The sequence below is a fragment of the Teleopsis dalmanni genome, chromosome 1, assembly GCF_002237135.1.
Source record: "Teleopsis dalmanni isolate 2A chromosome 1, ASM223713v2, whole genome shotgun sequence".
NCBI lineage: Eukaryota > Metazoa > Arthropoda > Insecta > Diptera > Diopsidae > Teleopsis > Teleopsis dalmanni.
The window spans coordinates 140,721,978-140,745,313 of NC_051846.1; the positions used below are offsets into that span (position 1 = coordinate 140,721,978).

At 29.1% G+C, this 23,336-nt stretch overlaps 2 protein-coding genes across 3 annotated transcripts in view; one reads left to right on the top strand and one right to left on the bottom strand.

The window, feature by feature from the left end:
• Window positions 1-23,336, top strand: part of LOC119669037 (furin-like protease 2) — a gene marked incomplete at its 3' end in the record, with an annotated part of 541,440 nt that overhangs the window by 413,022 nt on the left and 105,082 nt on the right.
• Window positions 8,693-23,336, bottom strand: part of LOC119669036 (furin-like protease 2) — a 105,630-nt gene continuing 90,986 nt past the window's right edge. Inside the window, exons 13-15 of the mRNA XM_038078761.1 lie at window positions 23,015-23,293; window positions 22,715-22,950; window positions 8,693-9,214 (exon numbers count right to left, since the gene is read on the bottom strand). Of these exons, the coding sequence (XP_037934689.1) occupies window positions 8,765-9,214; window positions 22,715-22,950; window positions 23,015-23,293 (965 nt within the window). The 3' untranslated portion in view covers window positions 8,693-8,764. The remainder of the gene's footprint in view (window positions 9,215-22,714; window positions 22,951-23,014; window positions 23,294-23,336) is intronic.

Consider the following 23,336-nt stretch of genomic DNA (forward strand, 5'->3'; position numbering starts at 1 on the left):
ATATCTTGTTAGCTTTTAAGTTAGTTTTTAAGATAGTGCAATAAAAAGCATGTACTTAATGCACTTAATATTATAAAATAAAAATAAAATAAATAAAAGAAAGCTTCAAGAAAAAACTTTGATTTCATACAATTAATAAAACTTTGTTGTCTTTATACGAAGTCCTTCAAAAAAATTTGCATACCTTTTTAATTATTTGGGTCATATTTACTTAACTAAACTCAAAGGTTAGCCCAATCTTGACCAGTTGGAGAAAATTGTAAGATTGTAATGAATTCTTTTCCACTTGTAATTTACTGGGGTCGAAAATATTAACTACGACAAAAATAAATAAAAGGAACTTTCAGTTTGATTACAAGACAAGAAAGGCAGTCATGTTAAAGGAGAGGAATGAATAAGAAAAAAAGATGCTCCCAAAATACTTCACTAATTTTAGCAACAATTCTTGGAGAAAAGTTTTATCCTTATTACGCTTATTGGCAGCATAAAGTTTGCATTCATTTAAAAAGTAATGAAACATAAACAGAATTAAGAGAAGACAAAAAAGTTTATTCCAAAAATATGTAGAATACAACTAAAATATAACAAAAAAAAAAAATAAATAAAAAAATAAAAAATTTGTCTAAAAGACAAAGAAAAAGAAATGAGAATGGGCATCCTTTTAAGTTAGTTTTTAATCAAGTATCCTATTTTGTCTTTCATTAGCTTTTAAATAAAACTTTCCTGCAAGCCAGAACTTTTTAGTTTCTTCTTCTTCGGCACACATGGATAGTCCTACGTTGGCGACTCACAGCAGAGATACTTACGTGTAGCTATCGGTAGAAGGATACGACTTAACGATTTCGGTGCTCCAATCTAAGCCATTCGCAACAATAATGTTAATCGTAACTGGAGGAAAACAAAGAGCAAACTTTTGGGCGATTATTGTACCTTTTTATGCGCTCATAAGAATTAAATGAACCCAAAATGCACGCATAAGTTTCCCAAATATATTAACAGAATCATTTGCAAATAAATTGTTTTGACAAAATATAGAAAATAAACGACATAGAAAAACTACTTAAAAGAAAGGACTATGTTGGTCCTGCTGCTTTTACATTTCATTGTAGTGCAAATAGATAAATAACAACAACAGCCAACAAACAACAAAAACAATAACAAGGAAACAACAAAGCCAACATAGTCAGTGATACACATAATACTATCACTTTTACAAGCAATTTGCTACTCCCACAAAACGCAAACAAAACAAAAACAAAAACAAAAATGAAAACAAAAACAATGGCAATAATGAGTCCAAAAAAGAAAAACAATAACTTTACCAACAATCAATGAGAGTTGCCATACAGACATAAAGCTGCATAGTTTTCGGCTTTGCCACTTATTTGTTTTTTTTTTTTTGAGTGTCTTTTTCGTTTCGTTTTATTTTGCCATATTTCGTTTTTGATTCGTTAAGAGTTGTACCAATTTGCTTAAATGGGGATGAAAGGATTAGCTTCGTTTCGGTTTGTTTTTTTAGCTTTTACGTTTATATAAGGACCTTTTCTGAGAATGGTTGGGTTTGTCTCCGCTCCACTTTATTACTGTTTAAACTAACTTAGTGTGGAGAAATTTGCAAATGAGGGGCCAAGTTGAAAGGCTGCATTTTTTACTTTTTATGTTCTATTTAGAATTTATTTAGGCTTCCCTAAATAGTCGAAATAACTCTTTTACCTGCAAAGCTAACGTCCCTTCATATAATAGCTATATAATTAATAGAATAGAAATATTTTGTCTTTAGTTTTTTTTTGTCATAATTAATTTGGAATTACCTCAAGGCTTCACCCTTGTTTTAAGGTTGTCAGTTTTAAAAGCAATTTTTGTTAAAAATATTTCAATGTTTTCACAACCCAGAAATACTTTTAACATTACTATACTATATTACAAAACTAGCTGTTTAATTCTTGGGATGGATTTTATTACAAGCTGATTTAGCGATTATTAAACAGAGCAGTGGATTTGCTAGTATTGAGTCAAGAAACAAAATATACTACAATTTGATTATTTTTAACAATGTTTTTGCAGTGCTTTGTCTGAAAATGATATAGTCAAGGAAGGATCGAGGCGTTAAACCGATACTTTGGCTGAATATATCACTGAGGCAAAGAAATTCACCTGATAAATCCTGGATAAAAGTGACGTTGTGTCTATATCTGGAAATTTTACTCAAGTGGATTCTGTGTAGGCTATATAGTATAGCTTGCATGTGGTATAGGAACACGGAACAATTTTCTTCCATATAAAACCAGAAAAGTAAATAAAAAAAGAATATTTATTCTGCTTAAACAATCAATAAAGTAAGGCTGATTCCTATACAATAAATTTCTTGCTTTTAATATTACTTTTACCATTGATTAATCAAAATCAGGTCGGTTGGGTATTCTCTCATGGAACCAATTTTCATAATGAAATATAACTTGATGATTGAAGTTGTATTTTTCAAGAGCACGTCACCATACATGTTGAGCCTTATGTCTTACTTGGGACTTAATATTATGAGTGTTGTATACAGATACAGCTAGTCTATACTCTCTATATCGCATTCCCTTCTACTTAATACCATGTATGAGTAGTATTAATTGTAGTATTGAATATTATTATTTTACTTAGTCCGTAAGTGTAACAATCACAGTTTTGATGTAATCAATATTATGTAGCTATTTGAGTTCTTACAAAGTTTATTCACGTCACATTTTGTTAAATAAACCCATAATAAACCCATAATGTAGTTTTATACTCTCCAAAGTTACTAAGGGTTAACTGTTAAATGTACATATAGTCCACAAATTAATTAGTTTTAGTTTTCACAAATTAGTTTAGTTCAAAGTACAGCTTTGAAATAAAAATATTGGCAACTATAAAAATACCCCTTAATTCGTTGAGCTTATGTTTCCAAATAAATCTATAGTTTATAACCTCTTATTTAAAAAGCATAGCCAGTTCTTTCGTTAGTGTCATTTATAAATAAAGTGACAAAAAAAACTTGAAACTTGAGAATTGAAAGTTTGTGCAGCCTTGGCTACTTGCGGCAAAACGGGATTAGTGTCGTTTCTAATTTGACTGGCATTAGTTTTAAGCCGTAGACTAAACAAATAAAATATGGACTAAAAACTAATTAAATAAAAATTCGATCAGTGATGATGAGTACTTGGCAATACCCGAAACAGTGTTGTATGGTCAGCCAAATTTCAATGAATAAAACAAATTTTTGTTGTTGTTTTTTCATTACTCTGCGAACACTTCTAGTATTTTTTCGCCATAAGATGCGTCACATTTGACAAAAAAAAAATCAATATTAACGAGTTTACGTTTAGTTGAATTCATTGGCTTCATATACTTACAACCCTGATACATAGCGATATGAGATAGAGACGGATTTCATAGAATTGCTGTTTTCTTGCCTTGCGGGATATTCACATTATTCCATTTCCTTTTATTCTACCTTATTAAGTCTTCATCTGTAAGTCTCTACTAAGTTGAATATAAAATGTTGACTTGCTTGTGAATTTGAAAATTTTGGGAGTATTATATTTACAATATATATAGATTCTTCATATTCTTTAATTTAATTTCTTTAATATAATAATTTTTTTGTTAGAACGTTATTATTGACTGTAAAGTTTTTAAATTAATAAATAAATAAAAACAAAAGCTATAAATTTTGACTGAAGGTATTACAGAATTAAAGCCCCTGCTGATGAATCGTGCTAAAGTTTAATGTGTGCCTAGATTAAGTATAAAATGATTTGATGCTTAAATAAGGAAGCATCATTAAAGATCTAAAACTATATCAGTTTTTAACACTTAATTACTTCATTACCACATACTGCTGTATATACACATATGCATCAAGATTAATTGTGAATTGTCTTATTGGGACTCTTTTCCATTATCTATTATTTTTCAAACTTATACAAATATTAAGATTTTTGCTAGTGTTTACCAGTTATAAGAAAATACAGATAAAATATTTTAAGACATGTATCTAACAAGTTTAATATATTATATTTTGAAACGTTTTCCATAGAATTCAGCGAGGAACAATAAATTATGACAATACGATTTTAGACGGGAATGCTCTTCCTATTAGAAGTCTTAATCTTAGAATATAGTCCAAAACTACAATATTTTAGTAATAATTTAGTCTAAATTGGAACTGTATCACACACCTGTTTAAAATTTATATTAATAATATATAGATTGAAAAGTAGTGCAGTTAATTTCCGAAGAAGACGAATGAAAGGTACTTATGGTATCTGTCTACAGCGTATTTAGAATAATAAAGTTCACTCACAATTTTAAAAGCCTGTTTTTAAATCCATTGCTTTTATGAAATCTACAAAACTAAAACACAGTAAATAAGTATGTCTTATTACCTTATATTAAATTAAGAAAAGTAATTAGAGAACTTTAATAATAAAAACTTAATAATAATTATGGTAAAATTATAAATAAATAAATAAATAGTGAACTAGTGACTGTATAATATATCTACAATTATAATAATGATGACAGGAAATAAATATTAGTTTTACGGACCGACGCTGGAACTCTTTCTTTTTAAAATTCTTGTTTGGGTAGGAAGTTAATAGGTGTTATTCTACACTCAAGTGCGGCAAAAAAGTAGTCCCCAACTAAACAATAATCTTAATATAATGATAATAAAAATTTTGACTTAATCTCATCTAACTTAAGTTGGAATAAAATTGATTTTAATTTTTCTTGATGGAAAATCAATTCCTATAAACAACAGGGAATGCAAATATTAAAAATTCATGATATTTTCCCTTATCGCAAATGTCGTTGGATTAGTGTGATTTTTTAGTAGATAGTGTAAGTTTTTCTTACTTCTTATATATCGTTGGGTACTGTTTATATATATATTGAATTAGATATTGCCTTATATTCATTGTTGCTTTAGAATGGGAACGCTGGCAATAGCACGAGCGTTCTAGGTTGGAGTTGTTTTATTATGTCTATTCTTAGTGTTGAGACGCTGAGTCCCAATTATAAGAAGAATTGTGTTGTGAGCAAATATAATATTCCAAAAATAAACAATTAAAAATGTTGGTGACATCTCTAGAGTAGTAGTAGGAGTAGGAATAGATTCTAGCTCTCAACGGAACGGAGTACTGAGACCATGATTGAGCTTTTGTGCTGCAACAGACCCTAACCGAACATAAGACATTCCGCCTCCCAAATAAAGGCTGGAATGTCGGCCATTGAGGACCTAGAGTAGTAGTAACTTACCTGTAATAATCTTTTTACAGCAACGATATGAATTTATAAGTACGAGTACGAGTATGTGGTGTGCTAGGTGATTACAAATATTTGATAGTCGACATATTTATATCAAAATAGCCTCTTGTGGTATGTGTGTTGATTTCCTGATTAAGAATAATCCTTCTTGTGTTATTATACGAGAAATATTGAAAACATGTGAGATGTGCATCTTTTAGGTGAAAGTGCCATAATAGAGTGATTTTATTTTCATTTAGAGCTGGAAAAGATGGTGAGCTGTGACTTGTCAATGTTATAACTCATTTAAGCAAGAATACAAATAATTTTGAAATCGATTTCATTTCATATTTATTTGAATATTTATTTCGCATCACGTGTATCTTTACATATATTCTTGTTCACAATTTCTTACTGTAATATAAATTTTTATTTAATTCACTTACATGTACATAAAATTATCATTATATTTCTCATTTACTCTTAAAGCATTTAAAAATTGTTTTACATTCTTTTATATATATAATTTTTTTTTTTTTTTGTATAAATAATATTTAAAAAATTTTATATCTTTTTTAGTTTTTTTTTTAAATGTGTGTGTATTTGATTTTTATCAATTTAATTTATTTACTTAAATCTATTTCAATTTACTTTACTTAATTTAATAAAAAATAGTTTTATTTTTTTATATGTGTTTATTTTGTTTGAGTGCATTACAATCCATTGTTTAACATATATATTTATTCAATAATTATTCTTGTATATATGTATATTAAGTTTAAATATTTTGCTAGTTGTTTAGTTTCTTGAATTTATGTTAATGCAGTCAACGTTTGCATGTCAATTTTTGAAATTTTTATCTCAAACATTTTCACAAGAATAAAAACAAAATTTATTTTAAATATATATTTTCTTTATCTAAAAATGACATTTTTCTATACAAATTGGTAGGTTTTAATTTTCAACATACAAAAGTTTTTCTTAACAAATACTTTTTGATTACATTTCGGTTATTAGTTTTTTTTTTGTTCTCATGTGTGGATTTTTTGATATTACAAATAACGTCAAGATTTTTGAAGATGTAGATAACCTGGTCACTACTTTAATACTTTATTTTTTTCCACTCAGTGGCACAGATAACAATTTTAAATTGAAATATATTGCATGTGTTTAAGTCCTACATTAAATTGGGAATATTTAACAGCGATTTCAAAAAAATCTATCAAAACAAAACAAAACAAAATCTATCGTTGTTGTAATCTAAGTAAAAAAAATAATATTTATAATGTTTATTGAAAAATATTTCTCAATGTGAATTATGTAGATGTTTCCGAAAACCAACGAAACGCAGGATTAAAATGATAAAATAAATCCGCATAGATTGTATTCCAACAAAAGCATCAGTACAGCCTAAACAAAAGTCAACAGTATAGAAAATGTGTCAAAAATATTATTAAAAATACATGCAAAATAGGTTTAAGACAGAAAAATAAAGAAAGTTTTGGGAGCCACTCTTTATTTATACGATCAAGTGCTATTTATCTCTCACCATAGGGGCTCAAAGAACAAGTACATACTTGTTCTAATCTCTGTCTTAATCTGTTGTATTTTGCTGAAGTGCTCGAATAACACATTTTTATACTACTTCATTTCTGCACTCTTTTAAGGTTGGTTATAGGATGGGATAAAATAAAAATTGTAAGTGAGGGACTCCCCAAATCACCTATCCTTAATAACAAGAATCTTTATTTTAGTCATAGTAAATTGATTACTAATAATATATGTATGAGCCTATAATTCAGTAAATATATAACATTTTCATTTTAATTTTGAAAAATGAAAAAAGCCTCGCAAATTTGTAATTGTGGATGTCCATGAGTGATATAGCATAGTTTAACAAATATATTGATCTCAAATGAACTATGAAAACTGAAATAACTTTCGTTAATGGTTAGTATAACATGGCCAATACTTTTTCATAAATTACTTAATGTAAACTCAAGTTGTGCCGAAATTCCCACAAAAATTATTATTTAACAAGATTTTCTTTGAAGTCAACAATTTAATAAGAACTATCTATTCTAAATGCAAAGGCTTGATGTTATCTTTATCTAAAAAAGTATGATTTCAAATTATTAAAGGCAATATATAATAAAATAATTTAGCAGTTCTCCTAAGCATGACGTTATTTGTTATACAGAGATACTTAAATCATACTATTCTTCTTATTGAATTGTTTTAAGCATTTTAAATATTTTAACACACCTTTACCAATGAGATTCACAAATTTACAAATACAAATATTTGTTTATCATTTTCCATTAAATAATTATAGATATTTTATTTCCGTGATTAATATAAAACCACGTTTATTTAACTTATCATCATTTAGATATCTTTTTTTTTTATTTTTTTAAATACTAATAATTTGATATTTTGTTGGTCTATTTGCTAATTAATTTTAATTGATGTTTACTTTTTATTATACAAAATTTACATTAGTTAAAAATTTGAAAAATATTTTTTTTCCATAAATAAGTAAAAATAATTTTAATTTTTAATCTGAAAACTTTTTAGCATATAATTTTTAAATATTTTATGCCACAAATTTTTTGTTTATAATTTCTGCAAACTGTAATTAAGTTGCTGTTATTTACATTTAATTTACAACATTGATAAAAAAATTTCTATAATTAAATTTCTTAGTATTTTTTTGTACAATAAAAATTGTTTAATATGTTTTCGCTAACTACTTTTATTAACTTTTTACAATTTTTTACAGTGGCGTAATGAATTCAACTATAGAAAAACGTACATAAAACAAAGTAAACAATTGCAAAATTAATTTATTAAAACAAAAGTGCTTAATAAAGCAATAAACAATAAAATAAAAAATGATTTCCATATTTTGTTTGTTTTACTTTAAAATAATAGGTACGAGGTACATAAAACGTCCTTTTTAACAATAACCTAAAATTATTTACTAAATATTTAATAACTGAACTCTATTCTGTTTACATAATAAAATCGGTATATATATATATATTTAATTGATAGTAAACATGTGCAGATTATAAAAAAGAAAATCTATTTTTCTTTATATTTCAGGATAGTTTGAAAAAAGAAATAAAATTGTTTAACGTAAAACTTAAGATATTAAACAATAAAATATAGGATAACAATAAGTTTAAAATATATTAACAATAAAATATATAGGAAAAATTAACACTCATAGTTTATAATAAAAGTTCGTAAACATAAGCAATACGCATTTACATATAAAAATACAAAAAGTTTGAGCTTTAATACCGAAATTTCTTGTGTTTTAAATTCAAGACCTTTTCAAGAAAAAAAAAAACTATATGGATCAATGAAATAATTTAGAATTTACTTTTTAGTTAATCGATAAATTACTTCATTGCGTTTTTACAGAAATTTACAAATCGCGTTTATTTTCGGATACTACAAGTGACTGCCGTTACTTAATTCAACTGTGTTTTGCATTCGTTTTTGTTGTCGTTGAAGACTTCAGTGTCTTGCGTTTACCACCGCGAACTATTGGTTCCAACTCATCAGCCTCCAGCACGCAAGTTTCCTGAATATTCTTCGCTCTCTGCTGTCCTGCACTGTGGGATTTCGTACTTTTTTTACTGAAACACTTGATTTCATCAAGCTGATTCTCATCTTCATATTCGTTATCAACTGCATTGTGCATATTTAATTCATCATCATTGTAATTGGCATCGCCATCACCATCGCCATCACCGTCGCCATAGTCATCACCATTGTCATCGTCGTCATCGTCGTCATCCTCATTGTTTGCTTCGGAATCTACTTTAATCAATGTCGATGAGGACGATTTGCGTGAGTTTCTTTTTGACCGGTTGGGTATTTTATTATAACGGGTTGTGGAACGCACGGAACGATAACTGGTGCGCTGTAATAAGGACATAAAATTTAATGTTAGAGTTGAAGTTAAAAAAAATAAAGTAACTATTAACAAAAAGAAAAGATAATGTAGTACATTTTTTCTTCACTACTCACTGCACTACGAGTGTAGTAAACGCTCGCCTTGTTTTCCGGATAGTTCTACTATCCGAAATGTTATAATTCGTATATATTTTTTTTGTTCATAATGATGTGTAAAATAATACTTTTTCTACTTAAATATTTTATATAAATTGTTATTACGAACAATATTCTAAACGTTGTTTTAAATTACTACTGGGTTTAGGTTGTTAATTTAACACATAAAAATTAAAAATGTTTTTTTTAAGTAAAAAAAATAAAATAAGCCAAGTAATAATTTAAAAAAACGTATTAAATATTTTATACATAATAAAAAATATTTAATAATTAATAATTGCTTTATTATACTCGTATAGTTATTTAAAACGTTAAACAAAAACAACAATTTTGTTTAATTGTTCTCAAATAGGGATGTGATTAAAAAGGGTCGAGAGATTTGCTGTGTCCTTAGGGGGACTCCCCCAAATTTGCATCATTTCATTAAGTTTTTAATATTTTTAATACCCAGTTATATAAAAAAGAACAATACGAATTTGGTGATCCATCGTTTTTAGTTTAATTTTGTTTATTACCATCGAACATGGAAAAAACGAATAAAAACTATTTCTGAAATTAAACTTAAGGACTAATTAATGCATGACAAAATTAGGATCTAATTTCTCTACGTTGAAATTTCTATACAGTAATCTTCATGAGGGATTACTGTATAATTATTATTTTTCATTTATTTTGCTGACAGTGTTTTTCTCACATTGATTATGATAGGGTTTGTTTGAACTCGAAGCGAAGTCTAGACATGTCTAAGTTATTGAAGGAATGTATATAATGTATATAAATTATGTACTTAGAAAGCATATATTTATATACTATTATAGTATATTTTCTATAAAAAAATAAACAACAAATGTCAGAAATCTGCTACAACTGTCATAATAAAGGTCAGAGTAATATATATTCTGTATGGAAAATGCTTTCTACAGAAGACTGAACTATTAATCTATTGTAGAGAATAAACAACCATAAGCAAACAAAGTTTTAAAATAGACTATCATGCTAACAAAATTAACATCTTTCAGTTAAAAGACTCACTATTAAAAAATAGTGTATTTAATACATAAAATTAGACTACACTAGACAGCTTTATGCATTCTTTTGAATTCAAATAAACTGATTTGAAATTAGTCTCTTGAGTTTCTTATTTTTCATCAGAGCATTTCAATTTTCATGAAAACAAGTGTGAAACTAATTTGGCTTAGTGCTTTCTTCATTATGTAAATAGTCTACCTATATAAAATACATTACATAAAAATTAACAATATGCTGGTTTTAGTTCATATGTTGAATGTACTCTCAGATAATATACTTGTTCCAACGAAATTATACAAGCAATTAAAATAGGAGGAGTATGAACTGTCAAATTCCCTTTTCCAGTATACCACAAGAGGAAGCCTAATACTATAAGCCACTATTAAGGAAGAAATAATGCTGGTGTGTTAGGTAATATTGTTGTAGCTATTCGATAAAGGTGATGAGAAAAATATCACCCATTTACTCCATCACTATCCATTAGTTAGATACACATATATCTACTGCTACTGCAGTTATTCGCTGAAGCAGTAGAACAAACAAGATTTTATAAGTAATTGAGAAGCTATTATATGAGTATTAGTCCAGAAACAATGCTGGACTAAGACCACAACAGCAGTATTACTGTGACACCAATACAATCATTTCATTAATTTATTTATAGTATTTGCGCAATAAAGCAGGTGCATTCAGCAGATAATTGTGGAGTAGTTAGTTAGTTAGGCTTATAAAACATCAACTGATGAAAATACAATATTTTCTAATGCTCTAACAAAAAATTAAGTGTCAATTATCATAGTCGAAATTAGTTAGGCCTAATGGCCCATTGTCCTAGATAACAGTGGCCTGTAAGTAAACGTACCAAAATACCGACGTCTCTACGGGGCATCTCAATGAGAATTTTAGATTTTCTTTTATCGGAAAGTGGCGAGATTGCATACAAATACCGCTGAGTCTTTCCATCTTATGTTAGAGATTTCTGTACAGAAAGATTTCAGTAATAATTTACAAGATTTACAGAGTTCAGCTCTATGCTGGACCCTATTAAGTACAGAACAGTACGCAGATTATTGTATATTTATGACTTAATATATTATTAACGCAAACAATATAACCTATAATTTTACTGATGTCAAGTAAGCATATAATTATTTTTAGTTTGCAATAAAAACATTTATTTAATATGTTTTGGTAAAGTTATAAGCGTGTTTATATATTAAATTATTTAATATAAAGTAATAATAATTATTTATCTTCAGTTAATTAATGTGTTATATTAAGTTTGCTTGGATATGTTATTTTTGTAGAAATAAGATATTAAATAAATATATAGTCATTACATATATTCATATCAAAATAAACATCTTTCCATTTTAATGCCATTTGAAGTAAAACTTTATTCGTCCTTTATTTTGTTTATTCCAATAACAAGAAAAATAAATAAAATTCTCTGCTTAATTTCGTTGCGTTTGTTATTAAAAATATTTCTTTTGAGTCTAACAGCTGCGCAACCAGAATGATTTGGTTATTTTATGCAAATTTTTGGTCAGAAAAAATAACACAAAATAAAGAGAATAATACTAAAATAATAATAATATTTAATGAAAATAAATACGAGTTACCAATTATGGTTAAAAACCCCAACAAAAACACAGACCGAAGGTAGAAAGCAAATAGAAAGTTTGCTTTTTTTAGAATGAAAATAAAATTCAGAAAAGGTAGCCACAAAATTATTACAAAAATTATTTTGTAAATAAACAAAAAAACCACAATTTTTTGGTAAGAAGAAAAAATTCAAAATACATAAAAGCAGAAGCACAAAAAATGGCAGGACATTTATAATGAAAACCATAAATAGCGCATTTGAAAGGAAATAAAATATGCGAAGGTAGCGTAAACAAATCTAAACGGAAAGGACGTGTCAGTTTACAGCTAACGGCTTGCAAATTGTATATTCTGCCAGCAGTAGATAAAAGCGATTGCCGACATTTATAAGCCAAATTTTTGAGCGCCTCATCGAGGACGATAGCCTCAGTCGTTTTGGAAACGGAGCATATTTGAATTTGCAACAAATTCGAAAAATTATAATTTCCAAAAGCGTGATACAGGGTATAGCAGATCTATTCCATAGATGATTATAATATGTATATATCTGACGAGATTGATAAATTTAAGACAGTGTGATTAAAAAGATGTCAGAGTAAGAATATTCATTATATATGCTATATAATGTGAACTCCCAATACAACTGTATTGGATTTCTAAAAAAAATAGAATTAATGTAATTCACTTCACTTATGACACTTCACTGGCGTGTATAAATATATATATCGCTTATAGTTTTTATCTTAATTGATATAACTTGTCTAAATTTTCCGTTAGGTTCAGAAGGCGCGTGCTGACAGTTGTCAGTACGTTGTCAGTTGTCAGTCCACTCGGAGGTATATATTGCCTATTGTGATGCTATCAAAAAAAAAACAAAAATAGTTTCCGTTACTTCAGCTATTTGTTCCTCAATTTCAGTGCTTTTAGGTGGCATTTTTTCTAATGAGTGTCCCGCAAATGTCTACATATCATTTTATCACATTTTATATCCATAAGTAATACTAAATGATCTTTTACAGATTATATTATATATACAAAAATATATTACAAGTCAAAACAAAAAAAAATACATATATACCTATATCGATTTGAATTGAGGGACAGACCGTTGAATTGACGAAAAATTTAGACAAGATATATGATTTAAAATAAAAGTGCTAACTTACAGCACTAAAACGAGGAAGTATAATAATACAAAAATTGCTGAAGAATATCTTCACATAAAAACATTTAATGATAAAAAATGCTTAAAAAATTCAAATTATATAAAAAATACAATGTATGACAAAATTATATCTTCTAATGATTTTTTAGCACAGTTAGTTGTATGAACAAACAGATAACTATCAAATATTTGTTTAAATAATGCAATTTTGTGATAGTTAAACAATAAATAATAATTAACTAAGAGTCACCAGGAATTATATTTAAATTTGTACATTTGTATTTGTATCACAATAATTTTAATCATAAAAACAGAAAAGATCCTACAAATGTTTTGATTGTAATTCTCTCCCATTCAAGTTCAAAATATAGGTTTTGGAAATAAATTGGTAGCGCTTAAGGTGTGGTATCGCTATCTCTTAGGTAGGGAAAGTGAATAGGGTCGCGATTCTAAAAAGACTTGATAAACACGGAGAGCAGTGTTAGAACATAGAACGGCAAAACAGTATCATTTTTAATAAGAATTGTTGCAGCTAATAGCCTAAAATAAAATTCCGTCATGGTTATGAACAGAAAGAAAGTAAAATAAGATTTTTTGAAAAATTGAATTAGAATAATAAATATAAAAATTATATAAATCAATTTTTAATTTATATGATTACTACTTGAAGAACCATAAAAATGTCTATGATACTTCCTGCTGGGAACGCGCTGGTTATATCAATTAAAATGACCAAATCACATATGGAATGGTTTAGAACCCACACCAATGATTAAGGTTAACTATTTGACAGATCCGGAAATTTGCTTAGCTGGTTGAAGAAAATGAAACCGAATTTAATTTGAAGTATTGTCTCTAAATGCAATATAATAAAATTACTAGATTGCTTAATTCAATATATCATACAAAGAATAAAAATATATATATTGTATAATTTATATAATTTATATATTGTATAGTGTATAATTTTTCAGTATAGAAAACTTTTTAAATTTCTCTTTTTCTTACTTAAAAAAAACTTGTCCTTTTATAAGGACAAATAAATTTATTTGATTATTTATAACTCGGCTAGTTTGAAACTGGTGATTAGTGAGTTATTATATCGAAGTTAATGTTAGTGCTCGACTAGAGTTAAGTTAGTAATCAAATACTTCCTTAAGCAGAGAAACTGAAAGTCAAGTTGTGAAGCCCAGTAACTTTGTTTGAATACACCTTCATCAATACCGACTTTCCGAAAAACAAAAAAAGGACAATATTGTCCTATATTGTATTGTATATTGTTCTTTTATTGTTGTTCCTATTTGTGGGCTGGATATGCTGAATATGAAATTAAATATTCACTTCTGGCATTAAAGCAAATAACATGGCAAAATAACATGTTAACAAAACAGTCTCAAATACGGTATCAAAACGTTATAATAGCAACAAAAACAACAACAACAATAATAATTATAATAACAGCAACAACAACAACATTGGAATAGAAGAATAAATTTAACGAATCAAATCAAAAATATTTTTGGATTTTGAAAGTTAGCGCTCATGTGCGAGTATGTGTGTATGCATGCGTATGAATGTACGTAAACTAAACTATAAAACCAGAGGGAAGCGTTCCGCTAATCCTGCCACTGTAAATACACAGAAGCGAGAGTTTTTTTTGCCTCATGGACTTATAATCATCACTGCGTGCCCTAAACGCGCTGGAATTTGCCAATCGGACTTGTAAGTGTCATCGTAAATGCGTTTGCCACTGGCACCTTTGCGGGCAGTGCGTGATGCATATTAAATATGAGTTCGGCAGCCGTTCAGTATGTCCGCCCGTCGTAAGGAATTACACGCTAAGCGTCAGCGTACAATGCGTTAGCGTGTAAGTGGATGTCTTGGGCTTATCCTTATAGAAGTGCTGCTGGCACAGATCTGTGAGGTAACGAAGTGACGTGTGTCGCAGTAGACGCCGATTTTGTCATCGTTGCGTGGTGCTGCTGATGTTTTTGCTGTCACATAAAATATTTTCGCTGCTGGCATTTTGCGCTGATTACGAAATCAATTTTTTGCTGTTGGAAACTTTTCCCCCTCTCCCTCTCATACAGTTTAAGCTCATTGTTGTTGGTGTTTTGTAGTGTTGGAAAGTCTTTTATCGAAATTTATGTTTATTTTGATTATGCATGTTGGCAAACTCAATGCGGGAAGGACGAGATTAAATAGTTAGAAAGTATGCCTGGATTCTTCTGTCTCTGTGTGTATGTTTGTGTGTGTGTGTGTGTGTTAAGGCACGTATTTTGACTAAGTTTTGGGGGGTTTTTTTTTTATTAGTCCTCTTAGGAAATTAGTTGCGGTCGTTGTGAGAAGAAATTGTTAAAAATTTATTTCCTCCTTTTGTCCTCTGTTACGTTTTAATGGTGTGAAGTCACACTTCATAAAAGTGACAAATCAAATTTTCTCGTTTATTATAATTTTGTCAATTTTTTGTTGTACTCAGTTGATTTTATTATCCTTGCTGCCAACACTTAAGTACTTGCGTATGTGTGTATATTTTAAGTTGTACTTCCGTTTGATGGTCTAGATTTGTCTTAGTTTTGCATAGAAGTGGACACATTTTAAATTGAATTTTAAACAAGTTGGAAATTGTTTTCCGTATTTTAGATTTTCAGTTAGCACTTTGCATAAATAAAATTTTAACTATTTGCATATTATTATTTTTTTGATAACAAAAAACAATTATTTAAATTTAATAATTTTGATTAAAGTTGAAGCTTTTAATTTAGTTAAAGAGTTTAAATCCAACCTGACATGACAGATAAAATTTTAATAATTCTAAATGGAAATTTCGTACACCATTGTAAGCTTATAGAGATAATAGTTTGTCTTAAAAAAGAAGTGTTTTAATTAAAAGATAAGATTAGTTAATTAATACAAACTTTTTGGTGAAGATATCCTTTTACAAGTTCTTGTGAGTTGATTTAGTATAAGCATATACTATAAGTTTGAGTTGTGGTTATTAATTTCCATTTTAAATAATATATTCATATGTGCTATTATCACATTATGCTTATCACATTTTTTTAGTTGTAACATTCCAAAAACATTTTGGAAGAAAATGTCGAATCAATATTCATGTAGTTATTTGCAATCACTCAAGAATTCTCATATAAATTTTAAAACGTTTTCTTAAAGAAGCACAAAATCCTTTAAATATTTTTATGCGGCCCCAAAACAATGTTGGCGCCAATGTTTCCATTATAATCCACAGGCGGCACATAAAAAACACCAGCACGAAATAAAAAATAGGACCAGACATGTAAGCCATTAAATCGGGTAACTATTTAAAGCAATTTAACGAAAATAATGCATTGAAACGGTTCAGCAATGTTAAGTAAAAACAAATAAAATTTATACTTTTGTGCGCCTTACACTCACACATGTCGCTATAGAATGAGTTTAACCCTTTCAAAATGCCGCAGACGTCTAATGCGATAGGCTTACTCAATACGTAGTCCTAGCAAGGGAAGAAGAACTCAGATTTATGCTTGCACTTAGGGGAAGATAGGTAGGAACATGTTACAAAATTTCGGCAAACCGTCACTGAAGTGCTTGGGTGTTAGGCGCCGTTTTATCTTCGCTCTATTGTGTATCGTGAGACTAAAGCGGGCTCAGACGATGTATCAATTGAAGCATATTTACGCTTAAGTGGAACTTGCTGAGTAAAGCATAGTGAACAGCGGGAGTTAGGCTACGGTACAAATTGCCGGCGAGCATAGATTGTAAATTATAGCCATTAAATTATTACTGTGAATCGAAAGTTAAGTGAATTTGATTGCAACAGTAGATTGTTTTAATGAAATTATAAAAAAACAAATTAATTTAAAAGTTATCTAAAATGTCATAGGAAAATTAATATAAATTTTTTATTTTGGGAAAAAATTCAAAAACAATTTAAAAGTTTTTTGTAAAGTAAAACGCACTGAATGGAATCCATATCCTAGCTAATGATAGTTGAATTGTCCGCTGAATATATCGAAACCATTCATGCAATAAATAAATAGAAACGAGTCCAAAGTGAAGGTTTAGAAAATCTAAAAAGGATATAATTGTATCGATGAATTTATGTTTTAAAAAACTTTAAATTAAGCAAGTATGATAATTAAATATAATATGGAATATTCATTTTTTTTTAAAAAAATATAATATGAGAAGCAGGATATGATATTAGAATGGGTTAAGGTCTTTTTTCTATTGCTTATTGTGTTCAAAAAAAACAAATAAAAATTATTGTTTAGTTGATTATCTGACAAAAAGGAAGTCAGATTGAAATTTAGGATTTATACTAATTGCAGAAAATATGAATCCAGCTTTATCAATTTATTTCAGTATTTAGACAAGCTTGTTAAACAGAATAATTCAACTTTATTGGATTTCTTATTCGTATTCTTCATATACGATTTGCAACTTATTATCAAAATATTTAATATCAAAAAAAAAGATGCTTTATATAAAATTGTGTGTCCGTATTAATGTTGCAGTCTATTGTTTTTAATTTTTAATATACAATATTCATTTCATCAATTTAAATACCGTTCAATCTACCATGATGATCTAAAATACGAATTAGATATTCGTGCCTTCCAATCTTAGAGTCCTGTGGCTATTAGTTCTCCATTGCTAGCCGTTTTGAGAGAGAGTGATTTTTCATCCTGTGTGGGTTCAATTTTTATATATTTTGAATTATATCAGGAAACATTAGATCGTACTGTGTGTACCATGCTATTCAGTGCAACATTTCATTTTGGATAATACATCGCTTTCTTGTATGCTTTTGTTTCGAAAGCAACTATAATGCAAACTAGTCATAACTATATATATTATGCCTGATTGATCACGATTATGACCAATATATACATATACTAGATATATATTAGTGATCAAATTTTTGAAGAATTTTTTTTTAATCCAACTTGCGCGGTTGATAATCTATAATCTAACCTATAATCTAGTTATTATTTTTCGAATGTCTGTTCTTAGATGGTTCATCAGGCTTTTTCTCATTAGAATAGGGCCAAATTTAATTAGGCAACATACTATACTATTTTTGAGTGTAACTTATAGGAAGTGGATTTTCACTTGTGACACCTCACCAAAATTAAAATCTGATACCACGGCATCCAGGTATCTAACTTCGGTTTTCCTAAGCAGTTATAACGTCACTTCTTTAGCTCCGTAAAGAAGTGACGTTATCCTTACTGTCTGCAATTACAAAGGAAAAATGTTACAAAAATGTTTTCACTCGCTGTGGAATTGTATGTTCTGCAACCGGCCACTGTAACCCAAAGAGTGACAGAGCTTCAAATATTGAAATATATAACTGCTATTGGTTACAATTCTCTGCTTATTATCTGGTAGCCATATAACCAGGTAACCACGTAGAAAAACTATGACTCATTTTATCAGGCTTATTTGTTCATATGCAGTCACAGTGGAATACATTTAACATATCTAGTCAGAACTGCTACTACCTCTAATACCACTACTACCGATTAGCAAGTTATGATTGGTAATAGCATATTTGATGAAATACATTTTCAGTGTCTAAGTTGGCAGCCTTATCTCTCTCTGAATCGATATAAATAAAAGTTTGTATATTCTCTAATGTAAATGTAAGTACATTCTGTATCAAGTTTTATTTGTTTATATTTATTAGGAAGAGACAAATATCATTATTTGTTTGTTTATTTTATATGGTAACAAGAGAATATAGTGGTCTGATTTTACCCAAACCGACAAGTGATTTATATCCACTTCTGCAAACTATGTGTACAGAGTTACATTCAAGTAGTTAAAAATCAGAGGGACTATTTTGAACTAACAAAGCCAGACGAACTTGACGAATTGATCAAAAATATTTACACTTCATGGAGTTTCTTTCAATGCGGAAAACGTCTTGACAGACCTACATTACTCTTTTTATACTTTTTAGTTTATTTTTTTGGGTATTTAAAATGATATTTTAAATGTACTTGATAAATCATGTATATATGTTTGTATATGCACATTCTATAAGGAAACCCTTAAATTTGTTCGTTGGTCATTGCTGAACTATATTTATACTTTCTAAATTTGCTTGAAATGTCTTTGGCTCTTCAAGTCATTATGTTTTAGTGCATGGAAACTAAAACTAATACCGCTGGTTTATATAAATTAGATACGGTTAAATGCAATTTATACAAAATAGTTCAACGTCTGAATGGGTACATCCACACAATTAAACACTTGGGCACAGGAAGACACAGTAGACAACAAACACGCATTCGCGGTGTTTAGGTTAACACCAGGTCCATTCGCTTAGAAAATTTTCAAAACCCCTAAAACTGATATGCGAGCAAATATCCATGAAAATTTAAACAAATACAAAAACAGTGCGTTAGTGGCACCCAAATACGAGTGTGTGGGTAAGTTTCAGATATTTTCCAGTGTAGAATTTATAAAATTGTTGCCACTGAAATTAGGCGAGGTTGAGCGTTGTTGCTTTTGTTAAATAGCCAAATTTGCTTAGTAAAGCGTTTAAATAATTTCGCATGTTTTCATGTGTTGTGTTTGCATATCCTGTATCCTTTAATTTTATTATCCTTACACAATATTTTTGAAGTGGTGTGTCCTTTGTTGGCAGCTTTGCTTTTAGTTGTTTGCGTTTGAGCGCAAAATGTTGACGTATTATGGTCAAACGTTTATTGAACCATTTTACCATTTTACCATTTTACCATTTTGTGTGGTGAATTGCAAATTGCTTAGCCAAATGGAATCGCTATAAAGTTAAACAATTTATGGCGAGCAACGGTAAATAACGTCTCTCATAGACTATTTAGCTCAGATAATTGTATTTATATTCGTAATCGTATCCCTGTACGCATTAGTATCTGGTGTACACTTATAGAGCGACAGTGGCATCAACAGTAGCTTCTGGTCGGGTAGAAATTTGCGCCAATTTAAGTTTCCATGGCTTTAAGCATAAGTGTGCCACTAACAACAGTAACAACATTAGTTACGCCAACAATACAAACAACAACAATAACTACAGCAACAACAGCAACAACAACAACAACAGTTGCAACAAAAGAACATAGTTGAAATCTGAAAACATCGTTCGTATTTGTTCACTATTTGATAGCCAAGCCACCGTGGCGTATGATTGACTTTTCATTCGCAATTGCAAATTGAGTTGCAAAATATTATATATGCAAATTGTATAAAAATTTGTTATTTATTGGGTAAATATTGTCGGAGTTGTTTTGAAATAGAAATGCCATTGATTTGGAAATAAAGTTTGAGGTGAATTAATTTGAAATAATGCAAAAAGATTGAAAAGGCAAAATGATACGGAGAAGATATACCAAATATTTTTGATTGAAATTAAAATTAAATTTAAGGTATTTTATTATAAATTCAGTATATTTTTTCCACTTAATATTATGTTCATTCAAAAACAGATGCAAAAATAAAACCCGTGAAAACAAATTAGTTGTAAACAGAGAAATGCGATGCTAAAACAAGGTATTGAAACAGTTTTTTATACAAAACTTTACATATTCAATACAAATATAAATGCAGTTCTATTTTTTAAGACTTAATGAAAAATTGCTTAAATCTAGTCCGAAATTTAGACTTTTATAGATCAAAGCCTACGAAAAATCTAGTGAATCTGGTGGTCCCAGAAAATATTTACTATCAATCTTGGACAGGCGAAACTAGATTAGTAGAGGAAACGCAGAAATGGAAATGAGTGTAGATAAAGCACATTCTCAGAAAGCCAAACATTAATATTACCTGATAGGCACTGAATACGTAAGTTATGAATCGGTCTACTGACCATGACATGGAGAAGAACAGCATTATGGGAATTGAAGGATTTAAATTATTTATGAACCGACATTGCTATCTATTACAATAGCATAGATAAAGTTTAATTTAACCAAAAAAAACCGATTCTGTGCTTTATAGTGAAATTCTAGAATTCATATGGGAGGACAAACTTTCATATATATACATAAAACAATCGAAGTAATAAAAGCAGAGATTTTGAAGAACAAGTATATTTAATATTTTTAAACTGACATTTTACAAAAGGTTAGTTTATTTGCGATTACTTTTTTGTAGAATTAATAAAATAATACAAAAGTACACATTTAAAATATTTACATATATAAACTTTAATGAAGAATCCTTTAAATGGTATGCATTCTAATATAGAACAGAAAATATCTAGGCTACTGGGTCAGGGCATATGTTCATATGTCCGATATGGAGAAGGATTCCCTACGAATACAATATCCTTTTTGAGACTGCAATTGCACTGCAACAAAGTTTTCAATAGGCGCCACTTATATCTCTTAGGATAAATTACGTCTTTTCTATACAGCAAGAACTGTCCTAATCTGATTGAGATTAGAATATGGCCATATGCTAAGCAGTTACTTGTCACAAATTAATGCATCAATATCTAATGTGTACCCTACCTACACCTCTTCTATGATGTCGCGCATCTGTTTTCCTGCTCTAACTCACACACAAAGTTGAGTCCAAGTGATCTTTGAGTTCGCCCTATAAGAGTAGCTAGGTTTCTCCATCTTGACCGGTAATTTCAATTTAAATCCCCCAATCCATTTTTAATTTTATATAACTCCCTTCTTCCTCACACTATCATTACTAGCCACATCCTAACCCATGTATATGTCTTTGTGATTCTTTTTATATTATCTGCTTTATAGATACTTGTGGGCTACAACAACAATATATTGTGCTGATTTAGGCTAATATTGTTGGTTTTGGTCTTAAAAACGGTAGTGATACTATATCAGAAATCATTTTTAGCTATTACAAGCTGTCGTGGGTTAAAACATTCCTCAAGAAATTTCTACGTTTTAGGATTAATGGTCTTGTTTTCCTGCTACGGTGAATTTTAATCAATTTTAGTTGTGACTACCGTTAAGGTTTATGATTGATAACATTCTTAACATTAATTAGCTTAATTTGAAAGGATAAGTAATTGTGATTTTTGTTTCAAAATTGTCATTTAAATATGCATAAATGCTTTTTGCTTTGAATTATTAATTATATTTCAAATCTCAAATTTTACGAGGTCAGTTATAAATTAATTAAATATTGCATTTTATCATCAAAGGTACAATTGCCGAATGTTAGATTATAAGGTTCAGTCTTGATTATGACTTGTGGGTGCAAACGCATTTTAATTGGGAATAATGTGTGATTAAAATAATGTGTTTGACATGAATTAAATTATTCTCAATTGTTAAAATTAACATAATGAGAGAGTTGAACAACCAAATAGTACAAAAACCAACAGAACCCTTCTGAAAACGGAAGGAATGAGATGCAATTATCAAAGCTACAACAACTGTAATTTTCTAGTAAATAAATTTTATATATTTTCTTTAAATCACATGTTAAATTTTCGTTCATATCTTGAGGCACAAGTATACTTCATTTTAGTAACACTTATGTGCACATAAACTCAATAATAAATATATGCACTAAAATGCTTACCTGCAGTATGGCAAAGATGACAGCAAATACTGTTACAATAAGCAAGCAAGCTGCAACCGCAATTGCAGTGATTGTGGTGAACGGGGATCCCAAACCAGCACCAATTCCTGAATTTTCATCATCCAATACATTACCATAGAGACCACCACTGTTACCGTAAGAGCTGCCAAATTGTTGCTGTTCAGCGCCAGCTGCAATGCGACGTTTACCGGCAGGTGATGCATTTATGCAACCGCCTAATAAAATAAATATTCAAAATGTAAACTTAAATTATTCATTTTAAAGTTTAGATAAACCTACCGGTATCTTTATCGCAATGACAACAAGATTGATCTTCAGGTGCTGCATCAGTTGGGCAACAAGGTACGCACTGATTATTCAAACGATCCAAATGCAGTGGAAAAGCGCAGGTTTGGCATGAATATTGTCCTGGCCCGGAACATGAACGACAGGAATCATGGCATGTCTTGCAAGTTTGTGTAGGCGAATCATAGAATTGAGATCCTAAACATTCCATACAAAGTCCACCGTCTAGCATAAAGTGCAGTGGGCATGAAGTGCAAGCAAGTGGACCGGCACCTAAAATAATAATAATAATAATAATCATAATGTCAATGAAATG